General features: G+C 48.2%; 1 protein-coding gene across 5 annotated transcripts in view; it reads left to right on the forward strand.

Moving 5' to 3' along the window:
* The window catches only part of SULF2 (sulfatase 2), a 140775-nt gene that overhangs the window by 33852 nt on the left and 92656 nt on the right, over positions 1–14267 (forward strand). For all 5 annotated transcript variants that reach the window (XM_049869892.1, XM_049869891.1, XM_049869894.1 and 2 more), the window contains one exon: positions 5308–5578. In XM_049869892.1, the coding sequence (XP_049725849.1) occupies positions 5404–5578 (175 nt within the window). In that variant the 5' untranslated portion in view covers positions 5308–5403. The remainder of the gene's footprint in view (positions 1–5307; positions 5579–14267) is intronic.

Genomic DNA, 14267 nt, shown 5'->3' on the forward strand with positions numbered 1-14267 from the left:
GTTATTCTCCAGCCTCTGGGCGTGGAGCTTTGACTTCGATCCAAGGAAAGCGAATCCTGCTGGTATGTTATTGATCCCCAGCAGCAGGGGGCACTAAGAAGACCGGCCGCTGACCATGGCCCCTGGTGCCATCCCCCACCTGGCTCAGGGCATCCAGGACAGGCTGCGGCTCCCAGGTCCCTGCGTTGTCACGTTACAGGCCCAGAACCAAAAAGGCCCTCGGGAGACACCTGGCCAGCCACTCCATTTGGCAAATGAAGAAACTGAGGCAGGGGGAGCTCAGAGATATGCTTTCAGGAGGTTCAGCTGAGGTGGACTTGAGCTAGATAGTGTTTGAACCCTGGCTCTGCCACTTATGTAGCCATATGATTGTAAGCAAGTGATTTTAACTCTGCCTCAGCTTCCTCATCTGTAAAATGGGTATACTATCAATGGGTGTGGAGCCCTGGTGGCACAGTGGTTAAGAGTTCAGCTGCTAACCAAAAGGTTGGCAGTTCAGATCCACCAGCAGCTCCTTGGAAACCCTATGGGGCAGTTCTATCCTGTCCTATAGGGTTGCTATGAGTCAGAATCGACTTGATGGCAATGGGTTTGTTTTGTTTTGTTTTTTTATCAATGGGTACATGTGGAAATTTAAATGGTTAGAGCAAGGCTGGATCATTGCAAGTTCTCGTGTGCATTTGCTATTATTGTTTCTCATTCAGGACAGTGGCTATTTGTAGGACATCCCTTGAAAACTCCGTATTATTTTTTTGTTCTATGTCCATGTATCTGAAGGACATGAACGTGCACTTGAGCGGGCTGGTTGGTGTGTCCGGGGTTTAAAGTACAAAGCTTCCCAGTGTCTTTCAGGCTGGGACATGGACCACTGCGAAACAACATGGTTTGAGGACCACTCCATGATTTGGGGTAGCTTTTTTTTTTTTATAGGGTTGCTATGAGTTGGAATCGACTCTTTAGTTTGGTTTGGTGTGGTTTAGTTTGGTTTGACTTGGGGGACCAATTAGATAGCTAGAACCTTACTCCTTTGCAGCCCTCTCGCAGCCTCCCATTGCCTCCAGCAAAAAGTCTCAGGAAGATACTAAAGTGAGTTAACTCCTTTCAACACTAGCTCATTTCTCTTAAAGAGACAGAGAGAGAGAACGAGAGCATGTAGGGCTCAGGCTTAGCGCCTTAAATATGAAGTAGACTCTGCTAGAATTTAGCAACGCTGTTCTAGCTTTCTTTGACTTATTTCTGTGGGTAGCTCTATTTATGGCAATGGATGCTGATTTTCCACTTATCCTTGGATAGAAAGTTTTCTTTTTCAAAAACATGTATTTGTGTTTTAATTTCAAAATGAGGCCATTTAAAGAAACACGCTAGGCAAGTAATAGTAGGCGGGTTGTGCAGATGCAGCAGAAATCGGGGCTGTGGCCTTGACTAGAAAACATTGGAAACATGAGTTTAGTGGTTTGATGCCTGGCCAAGCAGTCAGGGAGCGTGGGGTTCAAATCCTATCTCTGCCATTTTCTCGCCGGGCGATCTGAGGATAGTGACTCAGCCTCGGTGTTCTCAACTGTAAAATGGGGATAATAACAGATGATATGTCATAGGTTTGTGAGGATTGAAGGGAGATTCTACAGAGCACTTAACACAGGACCCTGCTGCAGTGATAGCAATATCCTTAAAATGGTTTACATTATGCATTCTGTTTTCTAGTTAGTACTGCGTGTCAGCGCTCTGTGTATTAACTCATTTAATCTTTCACGTCCATTTTATAGATGAGGAAACTGAGGCACAGAGGAGTAAGTAACTTGTCCAGGGTCAAACTGCAAGCTCTTAATCATCACACAATGTGGCACGGACCAGGTGCCCAATAAACTATGGCTGCATGGCTCTAGCTGTCCTGAGACATTTGTTTTCGCAGCCAGGGAGATTGACAAACAAGATGGTGCTTGCTCTCCAGTCCCTTGATGCTCAGAGTCCTCAACATTGGATCTACCCCCAGCTCCACGGATAATGTGACTCTCAGCTTGTCTGCACAGGTGTCTGGCCAGAGGCTCCCTGCTCTCAGCGTCCCCTGGGGGCAGGTGAAGAGGCTAGAAGGGAGATGCCACATGCTGGCCAGCCAGATGCCAAATACAGTGGAGCCAGCCAGCGTGGTCACAGGGGTGGCCGGGAGAGTCTGTTGAAACACTGAGTTCACTGGGTGGGGTTAGGGGAGCAAACAAGGAATGGTGCAGCACCCAGGAACTAGCAACAGAGAAGAGCCATTACCCGCCCTTCCTTGGCTTTAAGGGGCAAGAGGGGGAAGTGATGCATTCAGAATTGGAGGGCAGCTAGAGTTGCGGGATCCCTTCACAGGAGCTGTGGCCATACGTAGCGGGATGAAGGCACTGAGGAGCTACTGCAGGCAAGGGAGGGAACGGGGAGGATGACTACGCTGATTTCCTGCCTCTTCCTGCCCTTCAGCCTCCCCACCCGGAGCCAGAGGGAGGGGTGCTCAGGCGATGTGGTGTGCAAAGGTCAGCCTCCCGGGCCCCGAGCAGGGTGGAGAATGGACAGCGGAGGGGTGGGGAGAGTTCAACCACACCTCTGCCCAGAGAACTCAGAGTTGCCAGGTCTTCCTTGGTGACCCACAGAGCATGACTGGGGAAGAATGGGAATGGAGGCCTCTCCTAAGCCACATGTAGGCCTAGGTCGTGACACATCCTTGTGGAACCCAGCATCCTTCACTCTGCGGGATGCAGAAGGACCTTAATGAAACCTGCATCCATTTATTCAGCAAGTGTTTATTAGTCTTTACTATGTGCTAGGTGCAGTACTAGGTACTGGAGACAGCTGGGAACAACACAGGCCCTCGGGGAGCTCACCCTGCAGTGGAGAGACTGGCCATAAATATCGTAATTGCAGGGATTATGATAGAAAAAACCTGTTATAAAATAGAGAGTGTGCCTGGGGTAGGGACACCACCTTGGGGTGGTCAGGGCAGGCTTCTCTGAGGAGGTGACATTTAGACCAAGATTTGGCAGAGGAGACTGAGCAGATCATACACAATCAGGGAGAAGACTCTTCCAGGTCTAAGGAAAGTGCAAAGGTCCTGGGGCAGGAACAAACTTAACTTGTCCAAGCACCATAAAGAAGGCAGTGGGGCTGGAGAGCAATTGAGAGGAGGAAGGAGCAGGGGAAATGAGGTCAGGAGGTGAGCAGGGGCCAGACCCCCTAGAGCCTGGTAGGGAGTTTGTATTTTGTTCTTGGAGCAATGAGAAACAGGGCAGGGTTTTGAACAAGTGAGCAACAACCCAGAGAGTGACAGCACCTTCAATTTTGTGCTCTAAGCACCTCCCTGGTCTCACCCCTGTTCCAGTCCTGGTGTGGAATTTGATCGATTTGCATTTTAGGAAGACCTCTCTGACTTCCCTGGGGAGAAAGGAGGGTAGAGGCAGGGGAAGTGGGGAGATCCTTTAGGCAGCTCTTTGAATTCAAAGATTCTATAGAAGAGATGATGCAGGTCGCACTGGAGGCCCTGGAGGAGTTCTCAACCCCCGGGACTTTGGGGTGGCGGCCAGGGTGCCCCCACAGACAGCAGGGGTGAACAGACTTCTTCAGGGTCATAGGGGTGGTGACTCAGCCCCACTCTGAGGCACTTAATTACCTCCCAACACGTCTGGCTCACTCTCATTCTTTCTCTCAACTTAAATAAATGAGGCCAAAAGTCTATTCCTGGACAGAACTTAAAGGCTCATTTCCTCAAGAAGTAGAAAAATGACCAGAGAGCAGAGAGCAGGAGACAGAGGACGCTCCAGCCAAGATCAGCCCACCACCTCCCCTCACCCCCCTTCTGACCTGGGGTCAGGGCGATGACTGAGGTCACCCTGGGATACCACAGTTCTTTTCTCTAAACCTCTGATTCTCTCATTGTCATTTTGTCTATTCTGCACCTTAAAATTAACACAAATGACTTCTGTCCAGCTAGAGGGCCCACCAGCTAGGGGCTCTCACACCATCCCCAGCAGCTTGAGTCCTCATCTGGGCAGTGTGCTCCCCACTTTATTCATGGGGTAACTGAGGCTCCTCACTGGTTCATTCATGGGGAAACTGAGCCAGCGAGTGGCAGAGTGGGATTGAAACACGCGAGTCTTCTAGCCCAAAGCAGGTGCTATTTTCCAGCCCCTCTCCCCTGTGTTCCCCCAAACCCCTGACTGAATCACAAGCTGCTCAAGAGCCAGAACCCCATCCTGCTCACCTCTGCACCCCCGCGGTGCCAGCGGATCAGAGGTGACCAGATCTGTATTCACCTGGAGCAACAGAGGAGGAAGGAGAATCAGGAATACGAAGAAGATAAGGAATGTGTGGCTAATTACCTCCGTGAACAGCTGCCTCCTTTGCCGTGAGACGAGAAGAACTGGATGGTGCCCGGCTACCATTACTGCACATTTTGATCCAAGATTCTGTAGAAGAATCCTGATCCAAAGAGGGGAAACGCAGAACAAAATTTCAAATTTTCTTGGACTCCAGACTTTCTGGAGTCATGGGGGCTGGATGAATCCCTGAAACTATTGCCCCAAGATAATCTTTAAACCTTAAACCAAAAATATCCCCTGAATTCTTCTTAAAACCAAACAATAGTTTAGCTTAACTAGTAAAGAATGTTTGCCTTGAACGTTATGCTTTTTCAAGGTCTATCTATATGGGATCAAATTGACAACAGCAACTCAAAAGATTACGTGGGAACCTCAGAGGGCAGTGAGTTTATGTTGATGGAGGAACAAGTCAGAAAAGGAGGGTGAGGATTGTTGCACAACTCCAAGAATGTCATCAATGTCACAGAAATGCACATGCAGAAACTGTTGGATTGGTACATGTTTTGCTGTGTATATTCTCAACGATAGCAACAAAAATAAAATTAAAAAAAAAAAAGAGGGGACCAGAAATATTTGTTCCCTCAGATTGGACAGTTTCTTCTCCTTTCTCTGGGGAGGATTTGTCTGTTGAATGGGTCAGACTTTTTGGAGATAAGCTGATAATCTGACACAGCGCTCAGCCTGCCTCCAACACACCTAGAGCGTCGCTGGGCCCTGGGGAGAAATTCTGTCTGCTGAAGTGGTCTCAGAAGGTGTTTCCACCTGCCTGTTGCCTGGGCAAATTGCAAATACTTTTCTTCTAACCTTCATTGAGTTCGGTTTTTGCTCTGCTATAGCTTCAACTATTCAAAGCAAATCTCATTGTTCGTGCCAGAAGGCATTGTACAAATCATTATGCGGGTACTGGCAGTAGGGCAGCCTTTGTATAAATATTGACCTGATTCTTTTCCTCCTACTATAGATCCGTGAGTAAAGAGGGAAGTGGGAAAAAGAAACAAACCCACAACACACAACTTCAGAACCCCGCATCCTGAAAGAAGCAACGGATCAGGAAAAAATGGCACCCCCCAGCCTCCTGCTTTGCTTGCTCTCCACAGCGGCTTTCTCTCTGCTGGGTGGAAGCTCCGCATTCCTGTCCCACCACCGCCTGAAAGGCAGGTTTCAGAGGGACCGCAGGAACATCCGCCCCAACATCATCCTGGTGCTGACAGACGACCAGGACGTGGAGCTCGGTAAGCATCCCCGGCAGGAGGGCACCTTAGGATTCCCTCTGTGTTCTTCCTACAGTGCAGGTGGCACCTACCCAGGGTCTCGATGCCCCATCTGCAGCTGCTGATGCAAGACAATGGTGTAGACATGTAGAATTCGCTGCTAAGTGGATTAAACCCAGAGCTAGGGGGTTGCACACACCTGTGGATTCAAAGCTGGGTGGTCAAGGATAGGGCCCTCCAGCCTTCTCCTAATGCAGAACTGTTCCTGGATTTTCCCAAAGTCTTATGAAGAAGAGATGTTAAGACCAATTGATTTGTTCAACAAATTTCTATTAAGTACCTACTATGTGCAGGCAATGTTCCAGGGCACCTGGAACTATAGTCATGAGTAAGACAACACAATCACTATTCTCCTAGAGCCGGAGAGACAATCGGTGTGACAGCTGGTAACTAAGACAGTTTCAAGAAGGGACGGGTGCGCTGATGAAAATGCAGAGGGTGACATGCTGAGTATGGTGGTGGCTGGGCTACTGCAGAGTGGTAATCAGGGAAGGCCTCTCAGAGGTGGTGATGTTTGAGCTGACACTGAACAAAAGAAGGAGCCAGCCCATTATGTGTGTGTGGTGGGGTACGCCCTGCTCCACCAATCTGAACTGCTTTGGGTGGCTCAGCCATCCTTGGTTCAGGTGGATTCAGCCTTCCTTGGGGCATCCAGGGGCAGGGAGGGCAAACATGGCAGGAAGTTGTCACTATTGCTAGTGACCCAGCCCAGTTGACAAAATGGTGCCACAGGAGGCCGAGCTTGAAAGTACCTCATCCTGAGGCTCCTCGCCTTGCAGCGCTGTGAGCTCCAGGTAGACCAGGTGGGGGCAGGGGGCTTTGCCAAGGTTTAGTTCATTCACACTGATGGTGGGTGTGACAGGGGCTAGCAGCGGTCACTGTGCCCAGGGGCTTCTCCAGCCCACAGCCTCAGCATGCTCTGTTTATTTCCCACAAGTCCCGGGCCTCAAATCTGATTCATTGTGTAAACCATCCTGCGACTCCTCCCCTACCCTTCAAACAAGCCCATGGGCTCCTTCCCCCTGAGCTATTGGTTTCTTCATTTGCACAAGGCGGGACCTTCAACAACCCTGAATCAAACGCCACTTAATGTTTCCAGCTCACCATTGGGGTCTCTCTCGATGGAAACCTCCTTTCTCCTCATCTTGTCTCTTCTTCCCTCCGAATTCACTATTCACATGGGTTCCATTTCTCCACATGAAACCCTATACCAGCGCTGCCCTATGTAAATATAACGTAAGCCTCATATGTGAGCGGCATGTATCATTTTAAACCTAGTGGCTACATAAAAAGAGTAAACTGAAACTCGCAAAACTCATTTTAATTACGTATTTCATCATATGTAGATATACAGTATATCAAAAATATTACCATTTCTACATGTAATCAATACAAAAAATCACTAATGAGAGATTTGACATTTTTTATCCTAGATCTTTGAAACCCGGCATGTACATTTTACCTACAGAACATCTCAGTTGAGACTGGCTGCCTTTCAAGGGCTCTATTGCCCACGTGTGGCTTGTGGCTACCACACTGGACAGCATAAAGCCTTATGCGTTTTCCTTCTCCTTTGAGTTAGGTTTCCCTCCTCATCAGGACTACAGTGTATTGTAACGATCTGGGGAAAGGTGCTCCAGGCAGCGGAAACAGCATGTGCAAAGGCCCTGAGGCAGAAATGAGAAGACAGGTGTGGCTGGAGCATAGTGAGCCTAGGGAAGGGAGGCAGAATATGAACTGGAGAGAGGATGGAGAGAATGGTCTCGTCAGTTGTGGTAAGGAGTGCCAGCCCTTGCCCAGGTGAAGGGCGGGCCTTTAGCCTCTGTCCACTATCACGGGACAACCAGGTTTAGAATATTCTTGGTGTCAACAAAGTAAAAGGTTTGCAGGGTAAACTTTTGCAACCAAATGAAGGTTTGCAGTGACCATCCAGCTGCAAGTCTACACCATTTTGGGATCCATTATTAAAAACACAAATCAGGCTTTTAGCTGCCAAGAAAAGATGATTTATATAAACCAAGTCACTCCTTGTAATGATTTGTATTAATGATCACAAGTATAGATTTTTTTCCTCTGGGAGCTTATCAGTGCAAAAAGATTTGCAGCCAAGAAGCAATCAGAGCCCTGAGCTTTTATTGACAGTTTGACACATAGGATTCCTATCTCCCCAGCAGCATTTAGAATGAGCCGTGTTTGATAACCGAGAGGAGTTTACAGACCGTGGGGCCCTGGTGGTGGGAGTTTTGTTTCTAGGCAGAATTTTGCTGAGAGGACTTGCAGGCAGTGACTGGGTCTCGCCCCATGTGGCCCCTCCAGCCGTCTCGGTTGTTGTTAGGCCTGGGAATTTGAGATGCCCTGGGCGTTCGTTCGCTCGTTCATTCTGCAAATATTTATTAATCTGCTCTGTGTGGTGCACTGTGCTAGGAGCTGGAGAACTGGAGAGGGGTTGTTCCAGGTGGAGAGAACAGGAAAGGCAAAGATGTTGAACTAGAAATGCACTTGGCGGGTTGGAGCAGAATGTGCCGGTGAGCTGGCATGGAGGGAGTCAGGGCTTGAGTGGCGAGAAATGAGGTGGGAAGGCGACTGGGGTCTGGTCGTGGGGGCCTTGTGGGCCGTGGTTTTGAGTGTTGCTCTCAGTGAAATGGACATAGAGTGAGGGGGCCTTGTGCAAGGAGGGACGTGGCTTGACCTAGGTTCCACCAGGCTCCCTCTGGCTGTTAGGCTGCAGTTAGACTGCAAAGGGCAAGGGCAGAAGCAGGGAGACCCACTAGGCAGTCATTGTAATAACTGATCTGGCCACGATGGGCACTCCGACCAGGATGAAAGCAGTAGAGTGGGTAAGATGTGGTCCCACTTGGAACATGTTGGGAAATAAACTGCAGTATGGGTTGGATGTAGGGTTAAGGAAAAGGGGGAATCCAGGGCAACTCTTAGATTTGGGGGGCGTTGATTAAACCCCAGCTTGTGGGAGCAAGACACTTTGCTGCAGAAACACGATTCCACTAAGGTTCATGTTAGAATCTGATTGTAATTTTGCATTGGCTACTCCTGAATACAACCAACAGAGCCTGCAAATATAAGGCAAAAAACTCTGGGTGTGATAAGGACACAGGAGAGAAGAGACCAAAGAACACCATGCCCAAATTAAAATACCTAGTTCTTTCTCTCCATTTTGCAGTTGGAGAAACTGAGGCACAGAGAAGGTAAGTCACTTGTCCCAGGTTGCACAGCTAGAATGTGATCAAACAAGACTGGAACCCAGAGCCCAAGTTCTTTTTTTTTTTATAGTGCTTTAAGTGAAAGTTTACCAATCAAGTCAGTCTCTCACACAAAAACTTATATACACCTTGCTACATACGCCCAATTGCTCTCCTCCTAATGAGACAGTCTGCTCCCTCCCTCCACTCTGTCTACTTGTGTCCATTTTGCCAGCCTCTAACCCCCTCTACCCTCTCATCTCCCCTCCAGCCAGGAGATGCCAACATAGTCTCAAGTGTCCACCTGATCCAAAAACTCACTCCTCACCAGCATCCCTCTCCAACCTTTTGTCCAGTCCAATCCCTGTCTGAAGAGTTGGCTTTGGGAATGGTTCCCATCCTGGGCCAACGGAAGGTCTGGGGGCCATGACCACCAGGGTCCTTCTAGTCTCAGTCAGACTGTTAAATCTGGTCTTGTTACAAGAATTTGTAGAGTCCAGGTTCTTAACCACTGTTCTAGTTAACCAGCCTCCTGGATATTGCGTTATTTCCAGCTTGTTTGTGTGTGTGTGTGTGTGTGTGCGCGTGTTAATTTTTCACTGTCATAAATAATGCTGCTGGGAGTGTCTATACACACACCCTTGCACACAAGAATGAGTATTTCTGTAAGGTAAATTCTGGAGAGTAGATTCCGAGCCTTTAGAGCCCCTTCCATGGCATGTGCTAATTCTCACCCAGCAGCACGCAGTTCCATAGATCAGTGCCTAATAGTCTACCGTCCCATAAATGATGGCGCTTCCTCCAACACTTGAAGTGACTTTTGAAGGAGGCTATACTGTCCTATAGGGTTGCTACGAGTCGGAATCAACTCGACAGCGGTGGGTTTGTCTTTTTTGTTTGTTTGTTTTATACTCTGTTCAGAGACCTGGTGGCGCGGGGGTTACGTGCTCGGCTGCTAACCAAAAGGTCAGCAGTTCAAATCCACCAGCTGCTCCTCGGAAACTCTATGGGGCAGTTCTACTCCCTCCTATAGGGTCGCTATAAGCAGGAATCGACGGCAACGGGTTTTGGTGCTCCGTTTAGAGGGCCCTGGTGGTACAGTGGTTAAGCACTCGGCTGCTAACCAAAAGCCTGGTGGTTCAAACCTACGAGCCACTCTGTAGGAGAAAGATGTGGCAGTCTGCTTCCATGAAGATTACAGCCTTGGAAACCCTATGGGGTCATTCCGCTCTGTCCTATAGGGTTGCTATGAGTCAGAATCGACTCGATGGCAATGGGTTTGGTTTGGTGCTCCTTTCAGGAGGTGAGGGATGGTAAGGTGGGGGAGGGGTGGGCTTTTTATAAACCACGAGACAGACCCAGATCAATAATGCATGCTCCAAAAAAGCCCAAAGCATTAGCTCACAGTCTGCTACAACTGGCACGCCGAGGGTGGTCCTAAAAAATTTATTGTCTGCTATTTTCTGCTCAGTCATGCGGCAATTCTGACAGTTCTCTGGGCTGGAAACTTCTCGACTGGGATAATCCAAGGCATCCTTCTAGTCCCGTCCTAATTAGGCTCTAGTCGGGGAACACAGTGAGGACCTGTCTCCTAATTGTGAGGTTGGAGGAAGGGGCTGTACCAGGTCTGTTATTCCTTTCCCTGCATGCATTCGGGAGTCCCTGGGAGCCACATATGGTTAAGCTCCCAACTACTAGCCAAAAGACTGGCTGCTCAAACCCACCCAGCAGTGCCTTGGAAGACAGGCCTGGCAATCTCTTTCCAAAAGGTCACAGCCTTGAAAACCCTATGGGGCAGTTCTACTCTGCACACGTGGGATGGCCATGAGTCAGAATTGACTCAAGGTCAACTGATAACAACAACAATATGTACATTTAACACACGTCCCTCAGTTATCGGTTAGAAACGTCAAACACCCACGGGAACTTATTGTGTAGCAAGTGACCTAAATTTTCAGTAAGTTTTCAAAGCATTTGGGAAAATCCCTGTGTTTAGGTGACACTTGGAGACCTTTAGGCTCTTGGCAAACCTTCCTCACCAGAGGGTAAGAGAAAGAGAAGAATGTGGAAGCCGAGGTCTTGTCATCCATGCTCTGTGGTCAGGGAGGCCGTGGCACTGGTGGTCTCTGCCAAGGATTGCTGGTTAACTTGATCCAGGCACACCTTTTGTGGGTTCCAGGTCCTGCCCAGGCTCTGAAAAACCCAGATGAGTCAGACATCTGCCCTTGCCTGGAGCAAGAGGCTCTTTGCAACATCCCAGTGCAGTCTGTTCTATTAAGAATTTCTTTAGCTAGGCTTACTCTTGAAACTTAAAAAAAAAAAATTCTCTTAAAAGAAAGCTTTAAATTCTGACTATGAATGGAAAACCAGTATCCACTGCCTTTGGTAGCTGGTTGCTGCAAAACCAAGTACAACGAAAAGTGAGCAGGGTTATTAAATTTTAGCAAGATGCTGCCTCCCATGAGGCCTAACATGTCTTTGTTACAAAGGGTACGGGCAGTTTTGTGAGAGGTGTTAAAGGTGAAGTAGTACCTAAGTGAGACTTTCTCCTTGACCTAAGCAGCAGGATGGGGACTGAAAAGGAAAGAACTTTCTCAGATGAGAGTTACAGCCGTTTAATGTTGGAGCCACACTTATGTGGGAGGCACGTGGCGGTGGCCCTGGTGCTTGAGGGTTAAGGATATAGTCAGACCCTAAACTGCTTCTCAACAGCTCATTTTCCCAAGTGTTCATGCCAGGCAGAAATGAGGTACCATTTAGAAACCCCCTCAAACCACCAGATTTCAAGTGTACCCCCTGAGACTGGATGAATCATGAACCAAATGTTCACATTTCAAAACAATTCTTTGCCTTCCAGAAAATCTTTAAATGAAAATAACCCCCAGTGAACATGTAAGAGTGAAAACTCTCTAGCCAGACAGCTGAATGCAGATTCCCACTCTGCCACTGACTGTGTGACCTTGGGAAGATTATTCAACTGCTCAGGGCCTCAGTTTACTCATCTATAAAATGGGGGTGATGATCTATCTACCTAAGGTTCTTGTGAGGGTTAACTACCTGTATGTCACTGTTTGCTGCTCTCCCTCTGATTGTTAGGGCCACACCTCTGTAGTATAGCCTTTGCCAGTGCTACAACCATTTTTTTACACTTAAAAAATATTTTTTCATGTAAATCTCTCCTAGCACAGAATGGCAAGGTTAGTAGAGAGTCTCCATCGGCCACCACAGTGGAGTGAGCCCTGCTGATCACACTCACTCGGGGCGAGCTGGCCGGTCACAGGTACATGCTCCGCCAGGTGTATAAGTGTAGCATCCTGACATACCCTGAGTGGACGTGCCAGTCAGCTCCACCATGGGTTCTTCCTCTGCCATTATTGCATGTTCTGGTGACCTGAGCACCTGCAAAGATAGCTTTGCTGTTTACAGAGACGGGGAAAGCGACGGTGAGAACAGTCTGGGACTCAGTTCTGGGTCTGGTAAGTTGCAGGTGCCTGTGAGAAGCTGTTGTGGATTGAACTGTGTCTCCCAAAAAGATAACCAGAAGAACTAGATGGTGCCCGGCTACCACTACCAATTCTTCTGACCAGGGCCACAGTAGATGAACCCAGATTGAATGGGAAAAAATTATAGAACAAAACTCAAAACTTACAAAAAAAAAAAAAAAGACCAGACACACTGGACTGGCAGAGCCTAGGGAACCCCTGAGACTATCGCCCTGAGATACTCTTTAAACTTTGAACTGAAACTACTCCCGGAGGTCACCTTTCAACTAAATAACAGATCGACTCATAAAAGAAACAGTATCACCTGTGAGTACTGTGCTCCTTTTATGTATATATATTTTAAAAAATCATCTCTTTGAGACCAAATGGTCAACATTTACCCTAAAGCAAAGATGGGAAGGTCAGGGGGACAGGGAAGCAAGAATAATGGAAACAGAACAACCAGAATGGAAATAATGAGAATGTTGATACAAGGTGGAGAAGGTAACCAGTGTCACTGGACGGCATGTGTAGAAATTGTTAAATGGGAACCTAATTTTCTGTGCAAGCTTTCACCAAAAACTCAATTAAATATATAGAGAGAGATATTTATAAAAGATATGTTGAAGTCCTAACCCCTGGTTAGCATAGTGGTTAAGAGCTCAGCTATGAACCAAAAGGTCAGTGGTTCGAATCCACTAGCTACTCTGTAGAAACCCTAGGGGGCAGTTTACTCTCTCCTATAAGGACCCTGTGAGTTGAAGGCAACTTGATGGCAATGGGTTTTTTTGTTTTTAACCCCTGGTACGTGTGAATGTGATCTTGTTTGGCTATAGGGTCTTTGAAGATGTTATAGTTAACAAGAAGTCATACTGGAGTAGAGTAGATTCCAATCCAATATGAGAGGCGTCCTTACAAAAGGGGAGACTCAGAGACAGACACAGAGAGAAGACAGCTGTGTGGAGATGGGGGCAGAGATTTGGAGTGATGCAGCTACAGGCCAAGAAATGCCAGGGATCGCCAGCCATCAGCAGAAGCTAGGAGAGGCATGGAGCAGATTCTCCCTCAGAGCCCTCCAAAGAGGTCAACACGGCCGACGCCCTGACTTTGGACTCTCAGGGTCTGGAAATGCAAGGCAATAAATTTCCCTTAAACAGGGACAGATTACGCAAAAAGCAAGGCACGCACTAGCTTCCTTGTGCTTACTTTCTAATCTGTAATGCACAATTTTTTTGTGTATGCTTTAAGTGAAAGTTTACAAATCAAGTCAGTCTCTCATACAAAAATTTATATACACCTTGCTATTTAGTCCTAGTTGCTCTCCCCCTGATGAGACAGCACACTCCTTCCCTCCACTCTCTCTTTCATGTCCATTTGGCCAGCTTCTGACCACAGTTTTTGATGAGGTGAAAAACAGGTGAAATTGTGCACTACTGGTTAGTAAGTAAGCACAAGTAAGCCCGTGCACACCTGGCCTACAATAAGCCAGGTGCCTTCCAGGCTTACTGGTTAACCCGCCCCTGCTCCTAAGCCACCCAGCCTGTGGCACCTTGACAGCAGCCCTAGGAAACAAGTGCAGAAGTCCAGTGGAGCTGTCCAGTGGCAGCAGACACCAAGGCAGGATGGGGAGAGGCCCAGGCCTGGATGGGGTTGAAGTGGGGGCAGGAGGAACTGTGTGTAACAGGTGTGTTTGTGCTTTACTGGACCTGAGAATCCCCAGATTCTCACGGGGAGGGGGCCTGTGATCCAAAAGACTCAGGCTCCGAGCTCTGAGGCCGGCGTTGGAGAAGAGGCAGGCCTGGGAGGGCTTCTAGCCAGGCACGTTTTCCACTTCCCATCTGTGAGCGATGAACCACACCCTATGTTGCAGAATGATAGCCAGGGCATCGGTTCTAAATTGCAGGCTCAGTTACTCTGCAGGGACCAAATGGCTGGAAGCCCAGGACAGCACGCCCAGATTCCGGACACCAA

This window comes from Elephas maximus, chromosome 25 (assembly GCF_024166365.1).
Source record: "Elephas maximus indicus isolate mEleMax1 chromosome 25, mEleMax1 primary haplotype, whole genome shotgun sequence".
NCBI classification, from domain to species: Eukaryota; Metazoa; Chordata; class Mammalia; order Proboscidea; family Elephantidae; genus Elephas; species Elephas maximus.